Consider the following 13,971-nt stretch of genomic DNA (forward strand, 5'->3'; position numbering starts at 1 on the left):
TGTAATTGCAGAACATTTTCATCACCCCAAAAAGAAAATACATACTTATTCACAATTGTTCCCCATATATTTTATACCTAATCCTTGGTAACCACCAATCTACTTCCTATCTCTATAGATTTGCTGAACCTAGACATGTTACATACATGGAATCACACAATATATGGTCTTTTATGTCTGACTTCTTTTCACTTAGTGTATTAGTCCATTCTCACACTGCTAATAAAGACGTACTCGAGACTGGGTAACTTATAAAGCAAAGAGGTTTAATTGACTTACCGTTCAGCATGGCTGAGGAGGCTTCAGGAAACTTATAATCATGGTGGAAAGGGAAGCAAACATGTCCTTCTTCACATAACAGGAAGAGAAGTGAGTGGCAAGCAAAAGGGGAAGCCCCTTATAAAACCATCAGATCTTGTGAGAACTCACTCACTATTAGGGGAACAGCATGGCAGAAACCACCCCCATGATTCAGTTATCTCCATCTGCTCCCTCCCATGACACGTGTGGATTATGGGAACTACAATTCAAGATGAGATTGGGGTGGGGACACAGCCAAACCATATCATTTAGCATAATCTTTCAAGGTTCATCCTTGTTGTTGCATGGAGCACATACAAGTATTTCGTTCTTTTTTATTGCTGGATAATATTCCATTATATGGAATACCACTTTTATTTATCCAGTCATCAGTTGTTGGACATTTGGGTTATTTCCACTTCTTGGCTATCATAAATAATGTTGCTATGAACATTCATGTACAGGTTTTTGTGTAGGCATTTGTTTTCAATTTTTTTTTTGACATATAAATAGTCATGTGGTAACTCTATGTTTAACATTTTGTGGAACGGACAAACTGTTTTCCAAAGTGGCTGCATCATTTTATAAACCCACAGGCTATGAATGAGGTTTCTAGTTTCTCCACATCCTTGCCTTGTCATTATCAGTCATCTTGATTTTAGCTATCTTAGTGGGTATGAAGTGATATCTCATTGGGGTTTTATTTGCAAATCGCTAATAAATAATAAGGTCAAGCATCCTTTCATGTGTTTATTGGCTGTGATATATCTTCTTTGGAGAAATACCTAATCAAATTCTCTGTAACTGATGTAACAGGACATGCTGCCATCTCTTTCTGTTAGTGTTTATTCCCTATTTTTATCCCTGCTCTATCTTAATATTTACGTATTTTGGTTCAATTATTAATACATAAATTTCATTTTAATGGGAGCACATTAAGGCTGAAATATATTGCCAGTGAAAACTGTGGTAGTAATAATTTGCTTTTTTGTAAATAACACAAATGCCATTATGGTGGTTTGGTAAAAACTACACTTTGCTTCTTGAGATGGTGTACAGTACCTCTGTAGATGTGATTCTTTCCATTTTACCAATTGGATATGAAAGAGCCAAATTCTTTTATTTTAAATAAGAAATAATACACACAATGGAGAACTGATATTAAAAATAAAGTAAGGTAAAAACATTAGCATGGTGGATGTACACAGTGCATCACAATGTTGGCAAATGTTTATTTATTTAAAAATATTTCAGAGCATTTATTATGTATCAGAAACTGTTCTCGATTCTTGAGATACAGTAGTGAATAAGAAAGATAAATTCTATTAAGGAAGAGTCATGATAAATAGATGCAGTTCAATTTTCAAAAATACTTAAGGAGAAAAATTTCAAAATAAAAGAGAATGGGGCAGGGAGTATTGCCACAATATTGCAGTAATGTGTAAGAAAGTGACATTTCAGTAACAACCTGAAAGAATTGTGTGTGAGCCATTCTGGGCAGAAGGACATACAAGTGCAATATCCACAAAATGGAACTGTGCTTGGATCACTGGGGAGCCATGTGTGCTCACAGCAGAATCAAGGCCAAAGAGGTTTCAAATGGCAGATCTTTATCAGCCAATGGAGGCACTTTGGATTCTGCTTTGTGTGAAGTAGGGAGAGACGTGAAAAGTTTGGCCTGAGAAGTGATATGATCTGAGGTACATTTGAACCATATCACTATAGCTGCTGGGCTAAACATAACCCATAAGAGTGCAGGCTAGAAACAAGGATATTACTTGAGGGCTATTGAAGTAATATAGATGAGAGGCAATAACTTTGCTAAGCGTAGTAGCAGCCTACGTTTTAAGTATTAGTTGAATTCTAGATATATTTTGGAGGTAGAATTGAAAGGATTTTCAGAGTCGAATTAAAGAATTTTCAGAGTAGAATTGAAAGGATTCCAATAAAAATGGAGTGTAAGAAAAAAGAGTCAAGAATAATTAAGTTTTTTTGGTCTCAACAAACATAAAAATGGAGTTTCCATTTACTGAGATGGGGAAGACTTTTAAAGAAACGGATTTACGTGTGTGTGTGTGTGTGTGTGTGTGTGTGTTGGTAGGGGTGGAGGTTGAAATATCAATAGCTTGATTTTAGACAAGATAAATCTGAGGTGCCTATTAAACATCATAGATGGATATATAGAATAGACGCTTGTATACACAAATCTAGAGTTTAGGAAGATGTCTGAGCTGGATAGATAGACTGAAATTTATCAGGATACAGATGTCATTTAAAGCCATGGGCTGGGAAGATAACCAAGGATGAGAGTATTGGGAGAAAATAGCAATGATCCCAGGTATGAGCCATGGGGACATTTCTCCATTTAGAGGCTGGAGAGAAAGGCAGAAAACCCAGAGAGTGTAGTAACCTGGAAGCCAGTGAAAGTGTCTCAAGGAAGACAGTGAGCAGATTAAGACTGAGACTTGGCCATTTGGTTCAGCAATATAGAAATCATTGTTTGATTAAGCAGATATTCTCCCCAAGAATGTAAAATTTATAATTTCAATGAATTATGTGCCATATTGTAGACCATAGTGCTCAACATTTTAACGGATGTTAAAAAAGATGCTGAGTTGGAATGCACAATCATAGTCATTAGGGAAGAAGGCCTCCACTGGCTTTTTAGATAACCTGCTTGATTAGATAAGAAATTGACTAAGAGGTGGTAGCGTGATTCCTGCCCTGTGTTGATGTATCATGGAGTTCTTGTAAGACAAGTGCAAACCTTGTGGCTTTCCCTATATTTTCATACTGAAAAATCCTTATGTGGTATTACTTCGCATTTGAGGTATGGTAACTCCAAACCCATTGGATGAAAATATTTATATGAATTTTGAATGAAATCAGATTTGTAGGTGTTTGTACATGTATACTTGTGCTGTCAGTATAGTATAATTGGCTTTCCATTTTAGAAGTTTATTTAGGCACTAAACTGTTGTGATATCTGAGATCCCTTTATAGATTGCAGTCAACACAAACCTTGGTCAGCAAATGAGGTCACTAATATTTACTGTGTTCACTTGCCAGTGCTCAAGTGAGGATCAGATAAGAAAATTAAAAGGAGAAAATCATGTGACATTGTCACGTTATTCATAAAAGGTTTTTATATATAAAAACCTTTGCAGGTGTTATAGTGATCACTATAGTAAAACCCTTTTACATTTTCTATTTAAGGGAATTTGTGATAGAGATAATGCAAAACACAGACTAATCAAAATGTGAATTTATATTTTGGATTTTTGTAATGTAATTTGAATGGCTGTAGACTTAACATTCTGGAAAATTATTTCTTCCTGATAATGTGACTAAAGGAACTAGGAAATTATTTATATATATTTTCCTTTTCCCGTACTTCTTGGTTTCTGTGCTGAATCTTGGCTCTGTGGGAATGTGGGTCCTATGTCTTTGGAGGGGGATGAGAGTGATGGCATTTTATCAGTTTAGTTTGAAGTCTGGTTAATTGTAGTTTTTTTCCCCACATAGGCATGTGAATTTACATATATTGCCCAGATGCTTGGTCCTAATGTGGTGTTCACTATTGTCTTGTAAGATCCTTGAGAATTGGGGGCGTGTCTTGTTTGCCAAGCTATACCAGATATTCTATAACTCTGAGAACTGATGTAAGAACACCCCAAAGAGCTTAGGCTTCAGAGGCAGAAAACTGCGGTTCAAATCCTCCTCTATCACTTCCACAACAAGTCACTCAACCTCTCGGAGTCTGTTTTCTTATTTAAAAATAACAATAATTACACTTACTTGGAATAACATATCAAAGTTAGTTCTACATATAGTCAGTTCTTACTCTTCTTAATATAGCAGTCAATTCGTATTAATTAATAATTGCTACTAATACTATAATGATAACATTCTATGATGCAAGTTTGTCCTACCTTCTTTTGAGGTACTGGAGACGATAAAGTGTCTGCATTGCAAAATCCTTTTCAAATAGTTTGCACAATAGCCAAAGTAAACCTTTAAAATCGCGTAGTTTTTCCTGCTTAAAGCCTGTTGGCGTTATGTTTGTGAAAACGTCTTCAATTGTTTGGAAAGCCATGATCTAAACTCAAGCCCTTGACCCACTTAGCCTCTTTGCACCATGTACCAGCAGCTCTTGCCTTCCTTCTGCTGCCTTGTTGTGCCAAAGTCTTTCATGCCTCAGAGTCTTCACTACCTGCTAGGGGTCTTCTCACTCTCCTTCCTTCGTTCCATCTATTGGTCAATTCCCACTCTCCTTTTATGTCTCCATTTACAGTGCACTTGATATTTCAATGGTGTTTGATGGTTTGTGGCTGGAAAAGTCAGAGATGTTGGACTAATCTTCCCATGAAATTCACAAAGAACAATAACACATGGCAAAGAACTACTGTCTCTTTAGTGGGCTAGTGCTGGGAATTCACAAAGGGTACTTTAGTGAAGCAAGTTGGAGAACATGGCTTAGACTGGCTAAAAGAGTGCAAGAAAGATGCCCAGACCCCATTAGGAATCTGACTCAATTTACCCATATTTTTAAATGTAAGCATTCTTTTCTGAAACTAAAACCTGTTAGAATACTACCACTATTTTAATATGCTATCGCTGAGCATCTGCTATATGTGATATTGTACTGATTATTGTATCTGTTTTCTTTTAATTATAAGATATTCCAGATCCATTTTCTAACTAAAGTTGTAGTGAATGTGATAGAATAGATGATTCAGGCACTCTAATTTGGCTACATTCATAAAAACGTGCCCGTAGATAGATAAAAGTTAATGATCTTACCCCATATTTCATCATAAAGAGTTGGCTCACTTTAGATTGAAATTGTCTCTTAATTCTCCCTCCAAGAAGGCATTCTATGTGAAACCATAATTTTTTAAAACAATAATCTTAATAAATTTGTTTCTTTGATTGAAATTAAGGAATTCACATGTTTATGTTGAAAGAACTTGTTGTTTCATGCAAATATGCTAGAAACTTTCAAACTGCTGTTATAGGGGTTTGGGTATTGAAACTGACAGATGTTGATGAACAGTACTTGCCAGTGATATACTCAATTTGGTATACAACAACTCTTTTTAAACATTTATCAAATCTATACTATTTTCCATATGCTTGGAGATTACAAAGGTAAATAGAATGCAGTCCCTGTCCTTGAGGTCCTTATCAAGATGAATAAATAATTGTAGCAGCATGTAGTAAGTTATGTGTAAAACTTAAGCCCAGTATACCTAGTGCACAAAGAAAGAACACAGTGTCAGTTGGGGTTATATTTGTCTGATAGTAATAATAACAACAGAATACCCCAAATAACAAGATCAAAATTTACTTTTCTCTCAGGTCCAACAAGAATATAGTAGGAAGTGTGTGGTGCCTCACCAGGTCCAGAGCTCAGGCTTCTCTCCTGTCCTGTTACTCCCCTGTTTGTGGCTTTCATTCCCAAGCTCTCTCATGGTTCAATGTGACTGCTGGTATACAGTTAGGTCTGCATGGAGCCATCAGAAAGCAGGAAGGGGAGAATATAGAACTCACCCTCACCTTTGAGGAATAAGTCCCAGAAATTGTACTTAGTACATTGGCACATATCCCATTGACTAAAAAGTGGTCCCATGGCCATACCTGCATATACTGAGAGTTTGGAAATACAATTTTTCTTCCAAGCAGTTTTATCCTCAAGTAGAATGATAGGCTATCTTGCTATGAAAGAGAGAAAGAATGGATGTTAGGGGACAACTAACTATAACAAAATCCCACCCAGCTAGGAGTGAAAGTGAAAAGAACTATCAAGTGTTAATAATAAAATAATAACATTAGTGTGTGATGTTTTCACTTCAAGTTATATTATTTTTCAAAAAACATTTACAGAAAATTTATAGTTTAATTGAAAACTCACCATAACAAACTTGCAGCCATTGACAGCGAAACGTTTAAGTTGTTTACACATAAAGGTGGAGCGTGCTGCAGGGGTATCTTAGCAGTTCTCCCAACAAGATGGAGTCCCCTGTTTCCCTTGTTCAAACTTGGGCATTATCGTTATTATTTCCCCAAATTATTACATGTAAATGCTTATGTGAAAGTGCAAAAGCTCCTTGTAGAGAGTAGGTGATTCACCTTTCTAACATATTCTAATACATTAGGTACATTTATATTACATATTTGTTGCAGTATAGAAGAAAAAGTATTCAATACCTTAGTGTATTGTTGTTAACTTCAGACAAAATACGTAAGCTCATTAAGCTCATTAATCATTAAATAATTAGGCAATTAGTGTCCCAAATGCTTTACATTATGCAAAAAACCTTGGTGAATTGTTAAGTATGTTTAAGAAGATTTTAGTCATGTTCAATGAAATTGGTTCAAGATGTTCGGATAGGCTTTAAGTTCTTTATTATTTTTTTCCCATTTAAAATATTGAAACACAGACTCTCACTATCTGAAAATTTACTATCAAACCCATTTTCTGGAACATAATAGGTGCAAATAAAGAGGAATGCCTCTAATGAATGAATTCCAAAGCAGGAGGACACAGTAGGGAGGAGACTGACTAGAAAGACAGAGACTTTTTTCATAATGTATTCTTAACGTAATATGAATATTGAAAGATGATTATTATATGTGACATTAAACACACACATCCAGATACACATAAAGTAGAGATTTGGGTCCTTTCATTCCCTTACCTTTGACTGCTTACTCGTGCATGAGTTCTCCATCTATGGAAACAGTTGAGAATTGCAGGCTATTTTTTTTTAAGGAACAACTCTGGAGTGATTTTTGAATTATTTTGCTTTCTACAGAGAAATTCAACAAAGGAAAAAAATAGTCATTTAATCTTAACTGGGAAGCTTTTCAATATGATTTAAATTATCCAAATCATGCAAAAGACTCATTTACATTCTGAAAGAGCAAGAAAAATATTGTTAAACGTTTGATTTGACAGCTAACATATACATTTTAGGTCTAATTTATGATATAGAATGGTGTCATACTTACATGTTTTAAATAAATAGCACAGTAGCTTTCTAATGTAATCAAAGTTTTAAACACACTTGATAATTTTAAATAATTCATATATAATTCCAATAACTTAAATTGTTACAATATTTTATAGTTGTAGGTTTTTAAAATTATTTTAAAGTATCTAAAATTCACTCTCAAGAAATCTAGATTTACATTATGTTTCCTATAGAAAAATGTGATCTTATTTGATAAAACATTTTTTCTAGTCAATGTTTTGAAAAATAGAGAAAGAGAAAAACTTGCAGTAATTATTATGTTATTTGAGGTATGGGAGACATAGGTTTGTGATCTTTTTTAATTTGTAAGTGTTTTTCATTCCTATGCTATTTGTAGCTTAGTCAAGAATTTCATTGATTTGGATTAGACAGAACTGTTACATAGTATCATTAAACTATGCAGGTATCTTGTTTGTGTAGAATATTGAAACCCAATTTATTTCGTGCTGAATTTATAGAGATACTTACTTCATAGAGATATTTACTCCATAGAGATACTAACTCTTAGAGATATTTAAATAAATACACTTTAAATGTCCTAAATAGTATTTAATAAGAATCTAGTGTTAAGCAGATGATATGTTTCAGACCCTATACTGAAAATTTTATGTAAGCTAACATGTGAAAGGTTGACTCCTTCAAAGATCATGTCCATCTAGAAGATGAGAGGACTGTGTCCTAATGAGGTGAAACTACAAAGCTTTAGGGTCTCAATAACTTATCACAAAAATCAGCCTATAAAACATGATTTTAGTGTACTGATTAGCTTTAAAGGAAATCTACAGGTGAACTTATGAAGCAAAGTTCCTTTACTTGCATCTCAAGGATTTCTCTTACATCTCTCTTTCTGCCTACAGGTTTTTTATTTTATTTTCTTAACTCTTTCTTCCTTCTTGGCTTCTTTGTTCCTCATTGTGATGTATGCCCATATTCTTCTGATTCCTAGGATTTCTCTACAAATTCTCATTTTTACTCTTATTGTAGTTTTCTCTAGCAAGATGCACTCCTACTTCTGAATCTAATAGACTTTGACTTTATCAAAATTTACACATCATCTCTTAGTCTTAGTTTCTTCATTTGTGAAATGGAGATGCCAATCCTGACCTCATAAGGTTATTATGAAGATTAAATGAAATAATGAATGTAAAATGTTTGACATATACAAGGCACTCAAATAACATTTGTTATTTGTATTAAAATTTGGCTCCCAGGATTTCACCTAATATCGTTGTCAATATCTTTAGTCAGCAATGGGTTCTTTAAATTTTCTCAGTTTTCAGGGGTCTGCAGATCATCTACACTTGATGATTACTAGGCTACAAATATCTCCACCAGTTTTCAACTTAATAAAACCAAAATAACTTAAAGTCAAATGAAATACTTACAAAGCCTACTCTGTAACAGGCAACATATTGGGCACTGTCCCATATATTATCAATTTAAGTCTCATAGTACTTTCCTATTTTTCTGAATAGAGTGGTAATAAATTGAAATTTAGAACAACTGACTTGTCCAATGTCACATAAATAATATATAGTAGAGTAGAGTACAGAGTTGAACTCAGATTTCTTAAAATATGATTTTTAAAACAATTTTTTAAAATTTTTTATTTTTTGAGGCAGAATCTCCTTGTTGTCCAGCATGGAGTGCAATGGCACTATCTCGGCTCACTGCACCCTCCGCCTCCTGGGTGCAAGTGATTCTCCAGCTTCAGCCTCCTGAGTAGCTGGGACTACAGGCTTCTGCCACCATACCCGGCTAATGTTTATATTTTTAGTAGAAACAGGGTTTCACCATGTTGGCCAGGCTGGTCTCAAACTTCTGACCTCAAGAGATCTGCCTGTCTCAGCCTCCCAAGTGCTGGGATTACAGACATGAGCCACCACACCTGGCCAAAATCTGCATTCTTTTTTTTTGCCACGTGCTCTTTATATTTGTTTTAGACTTTTACAGACATTTGCTTCTTTGAGTTTGGTTTTTCCCAAGGGTCCTTTTTTGTGATGGTAAGTAGGGCAGCTTCGCACTCACAAGTAGTGTGAAGATGTGAAGGGATTTACTCACATAGGTGGAAGAGCTGAAATTTAAAAACAGGTTAATCTACTTCAGTGTCCTGCCTCTGCTGCTTCTCTAAAATGAAGCTAGTAGTTTGCAAAATAGTTGTATATCTCTAGATAATAGTCTAACTATAATGTGATAGAAGTAATATACCACACACTGTTATTCTACCTATAATGGAATGTGTGTCAATACTGCACACATAGTGCACACAGTTGCACTAATTTTCCAAAATAATATTTTGTCTAGTAGAACTCCCAGTTGAGTTGATGGCTGGGACCTTTTTGTATTAGTTATCTATTGCTTCACTCTCATAAATTACCCCTAAATGTAGTATCTTCGAACAACTATAATCGTCTCTTATATCTCATGGCTTCTATAGGTCAGGAATTTGAGAAAAATTTCTATGAATGGTTCAGGCTTGGATTCTTTCTTGAGGTTGCAGTCAGATGTCAGCTGATGCTGCGTTCAACTAAAGACTTGACTAGTGCCGGAAGATTCGCTTCCAAAGTGATTCACTGATGTGACTGGCAACTTGGCTAGAAAAGGTCATCCTTCTACAAATGAATCTCTCCATGGAGCCACTTGTGTATCCTCACAAGATGGCAGCTAACCTCCTCTAGAGCAAGAAACCCAAGAAATCAAGGCAGAAGCTGCATGTCTTTATGGCCCAGACTTAGAAATCACATACTGTCACTTCCTTCATATTTTATTAGCCTTACAGACCAGCCCTGCTTCAATGCGGAGAAGGCCTAGATAGAGCCCGAATATTACAGGTGTGGATTATCAGTGGCTATCTCGGAAGTTGGCTACCACATTTCAAGAAAAACAGCAACATTTTATTATTTGTTGAGCACAGAGAGGCAGTCTGTTGGGTCTGAAAGAGGACAGATGTTGATTCTGATAGCTCTACCTTCCACCTCAGATTTATCACATACCAGCTGGTGGCCTATGGTATATTATATCTAAATTACCTTTTAGAAAACTTTGGTGATTCTTTACTGTCAGTTGAACAATGTATACACACTAGCCTGGCATTGTAGACTCAAAAATTCTGTCCCTAATGTATTCTTCTCCCCCCACCCTCCCCCCGGCCTTTTATTTATTTATTTTTTTTCAAACTATTCTTTTTGACTAGGGAAGAATTTACCAATTTAGAGTCCATTTGGGTTTTTTGAACTGTTCAAACCTCATGAATTATGTAAAATAACATATATAGGAATATGTCCTTTGTTTCTAGAGAAATTTGCTCAGATTTTCTACCATTCCTTCCTTCTTGGAACAACTTAAATGAAAACTTACACATGAAAACTTTAATCAACAGATAGAAAGATCATTTCCACCATCACCTCACACAACCCCTCAAAAAATTAAATATTTCGTTTTCAGTATGTAGTGGCACTTTTTGTATACTTCTTTGTATCACCATTTTTTAAGTTCATTTATTATCTCTTCAAAAAACTTTTAAAACCCTTGAGGGCAAAAGTCATTTCTAAATTACTTTTGATTCTTCCAAGACTTTTGATTTTCTAATTCAAATAAAACGAGTTCTTATTAGAAAATTTGGAATGTATAGAAAATGAGATGGGAAAATCATTTTCATCCATCATCTGCAGTTTAAGCTCTAAATTCAAGGAGAGAAATGAAGAACAATACATTAACGAATTTTAATCACGTGTGCATATAACTATGAATGATTTAAAATGTACTAATATATTAATATTGGTCAAATTATTTGGACAGGCAAGATTTTTTATTGTGTAATGTGACTCCTTAATTTTCTATGTATTCTAAGACCAAATTGGCATTCTTCTGGTTTATTGGCAGCTATGCAAACTCTCTTACATCAGAAATAGGTGAACCCAGAACCTGAGCCCAGGAGGCCTTGTGGCTCATTAGCCTGGAAGACTGGAATTGCCAAACAGGTCATGTGACCCTGTGACTGGGGCAAACAATTTTTTGCCTCTCTGAAGGGGCAACCACAAGAATGAGCTATACAAAATGATCAATTTGACAACATTTCTACCACCAAAACTCTTAAAAATTAATATGACACATATAACAGGTACTTCTTGGGAATGCCCTCAGAGAATGTAAATAGTATATATCAAAGCAGATTTTTTATTTGCTGATAACAATCTAATATAAATATTCCCTTTTTACATGACCTGTAGTCCTATCTCCCTATCAAGTTACTGGAAATGAACTAAAGGAATACTCCACACTTAGAAATGTACACTTGCCTCTCTCTTCATTGAACAAAAAAAGCCCTAAGAAATTTCCTTGGTCTCAGCCTCTTTCATAGATAGCTTCTTACTGTCATAAAGTTATCACATGAGACTATATCCCATGCCTTAATTAATCCAATAACAACAGTTTCAATTTTTATGGGTTTTTTATGGGAGTATAGGAGAAATTAGAAACTCAAGGATTATCGGGTTTACTTTGCATGATTTAGATTTTGAATACTTATCAATAGATGTTCATGGTAGCATCAATAATAATAGTCTTGATGGTTGTGTTTTGCTATGCTGTTGAGGCATTAAGTATATTAGAGACATCTGTTTTCATTTCCATGTATATTTGTTTTTGCTCAATAACAACAGTGTGCAAAATTACTTATCTTTAGAATTCAAATTAAAGGAAAGCTTAATCAAACTGATATGTACCAGGTTGTATAGGCTATCGAATTGTTATTAAATGGAGGGAAACATATTCTGAATTCTGACTGGATGTGTTAAGTACAATGATTATTTGATTTAGCGAAGCAGTCAACAATAACTGGTCTTATCTAGTCATGCAATATTAATTTAGTAAAAAGAATCATGTAGCCCAGTGCAATTCTTAAGCTTTTGGTCATAATATTTCTAATATAACATTTCTAAAAGAGTATCTCATAAGAAATAAATATTTAGATATGTTTGTTAAACTAGTAAATATTTTGACCTAAGAAGTCTATATAATTATTTGGTTACTATAACTTAACTTTATAGATATTTCTTGTAAATATTTTATTTTTAATATCTGTAACAACCTAAAAATTTGAAAATATGTTTGCAGTGTGGAATTTCACATGTAATTTGGAAATCTACAATCTGCCAGATAGGCCAACAATGGAAGCTGAGTAATATTTGACAATCTTGTCCTAAATCAATATCATTTTCAACATGATGGAAAATGAAATGCTTCCTTTTTCAGCTTCTTCATTATCACATTGGTGATGAGTCAACACACCTTTCTACCAAATTCCCTGCTAAAAAGACAAACGAAAGCATGGATGCCTTTCAGTTATTTTAGTTGAATTTCCTTAGATTAAAATAGGATATTTCTTAAAATATTTTAGAGACTAAAAGTACTCAGAAGTATTCAGAATATATATTTCTTTTACCAAACATACAGACTCTTAAAATCATCTGGATGCTGAAAGAAAAGTCTGTGTAAAAATGGAGATTCAATAAACATACATGTATTGTGCACCCTCTGTGAGCTCGTCTTTCCTTTATATTCTGCAGAAGCAGTTGGACACTGGCTTTACTTATAGTCAGAAATGTGCCATAGTGGTTCTGAAGAAAATGGATAATCAAGGTGTTAGACTTTTGTCTTGTCATATCTGACATTAAAGTTTTTATTGAAGTTTAAAGAGTTTGGTAACCACAGTTCATGTAAAAAGGGAATATGGAAAAGAGTTTTGCTTGGAAACTCTTTAAGCTTCAATAAACAAAATTCAAGATGAATTTTTGCTTTATTATTTTCTATGATGTGGCTTGATCCTGCCACCTCTCTCTCTGCATTTTACATACAAAAGTCTCAATAAAACTATTGAGATTTTTGGTCAAATGCAGCAAACATTTGGATCAAATGCAGAAAAAATACTTTGTGATTTTTATAAGTTAGATAAATAGCTCTCCATGTAATTTTCATGTTAAGTTATGAATAATAGTTTCTATATACTATAGTCTGAATATATCTCCTCACAAACATATATGTTGAAACTTCATTGCCAGTGTAAGAGGTTGGACCTTTAGGAGGTGATTAAATCATGAGGAATTAGGGCCATTACAAAAGAGGTTGAATGGAGATGCCTTGCCCCTCTGCCATGTGAGGACACAGCAAGAAGGTGACATCCAGAAGGAACAGGGCCCTCACCAGACACTGAATTTGTTGGCATCATGCTATTGGACTTCCCAGCCTCTAGGACTGTGAGAAATAAATTTCTGTTGTTATCCAGTCTAGAATATTTTGTTATGGAAGCCTGAACAGGCTAAGACTTACTACAAGGTAGCACCAAAATCTTTGAAGTAGTGAATGAAGGTGGGAGATGGAGGAATATCAAAACATCTGTCCCATATGTTCAAACACTCTAGCTCCTGGCATTTTATTATCTCCAAAATTAAGACATTAAGCAATTCCAAAGATGTAGCTAATGTAAGTTACTACTGTTATATTTGTTGAGTGATGTCATACTTAGGCAAAGCAGGTAGATACATCAATTAACATTGTCACATAAAAAAAGAACATGTGAGTGAATGGGAACTAGAAATGGTATATTTCAAAGAAGGGACAAGATGCATAGAGAGAC

The 13,971-nt window shown here is 34.5% G+C and overlaps 1 protein-coding gene across 7 annotated transcripts in view; it reads left to right on the top strand.

The window, feature by feature from the left end:
* The window catches only part of RIMS1 (regulating synaptic membrane exocytosis 1), a 491,301-nt gene that overhangs the window by 124,540 nt on the left and 352,790 nt on the right, over positions 1-13,971 (top strand). For 5 of the 7 annotated variants that reach the window (XM_025382126.1, XM_025382128.1, XM_025382129.1 and 2 more), the window contains exon 3: positions 2,354-2,379. The exons of the other annotated variants lie outside the window; for them this stretch is intronic. In XM_025382126.1, the coding sequence (XP_025237911.1) occupies positions 2,354-2,379 (26 nt within the window). The remainder of the gene's footprint in view (positions 1-2,353; positions 2,380-13,971) is intronic. 7 annotated transcript variants of the gene reach the window in all.

Source organism: Theropithecus gelada, chromosome 4, assembly GCF_003255815.1.
Source record: "Theropithecus gelada isolate Dixy chromosome 4, Tgel_1.0, whole genome shotgun sequence".
Lineage (NCBI taxonomy): Eukaryota > Metazoa > Chordata > Mammalia > Primates > Cercopithecidae > Theropithecus > Theropithecus gelada.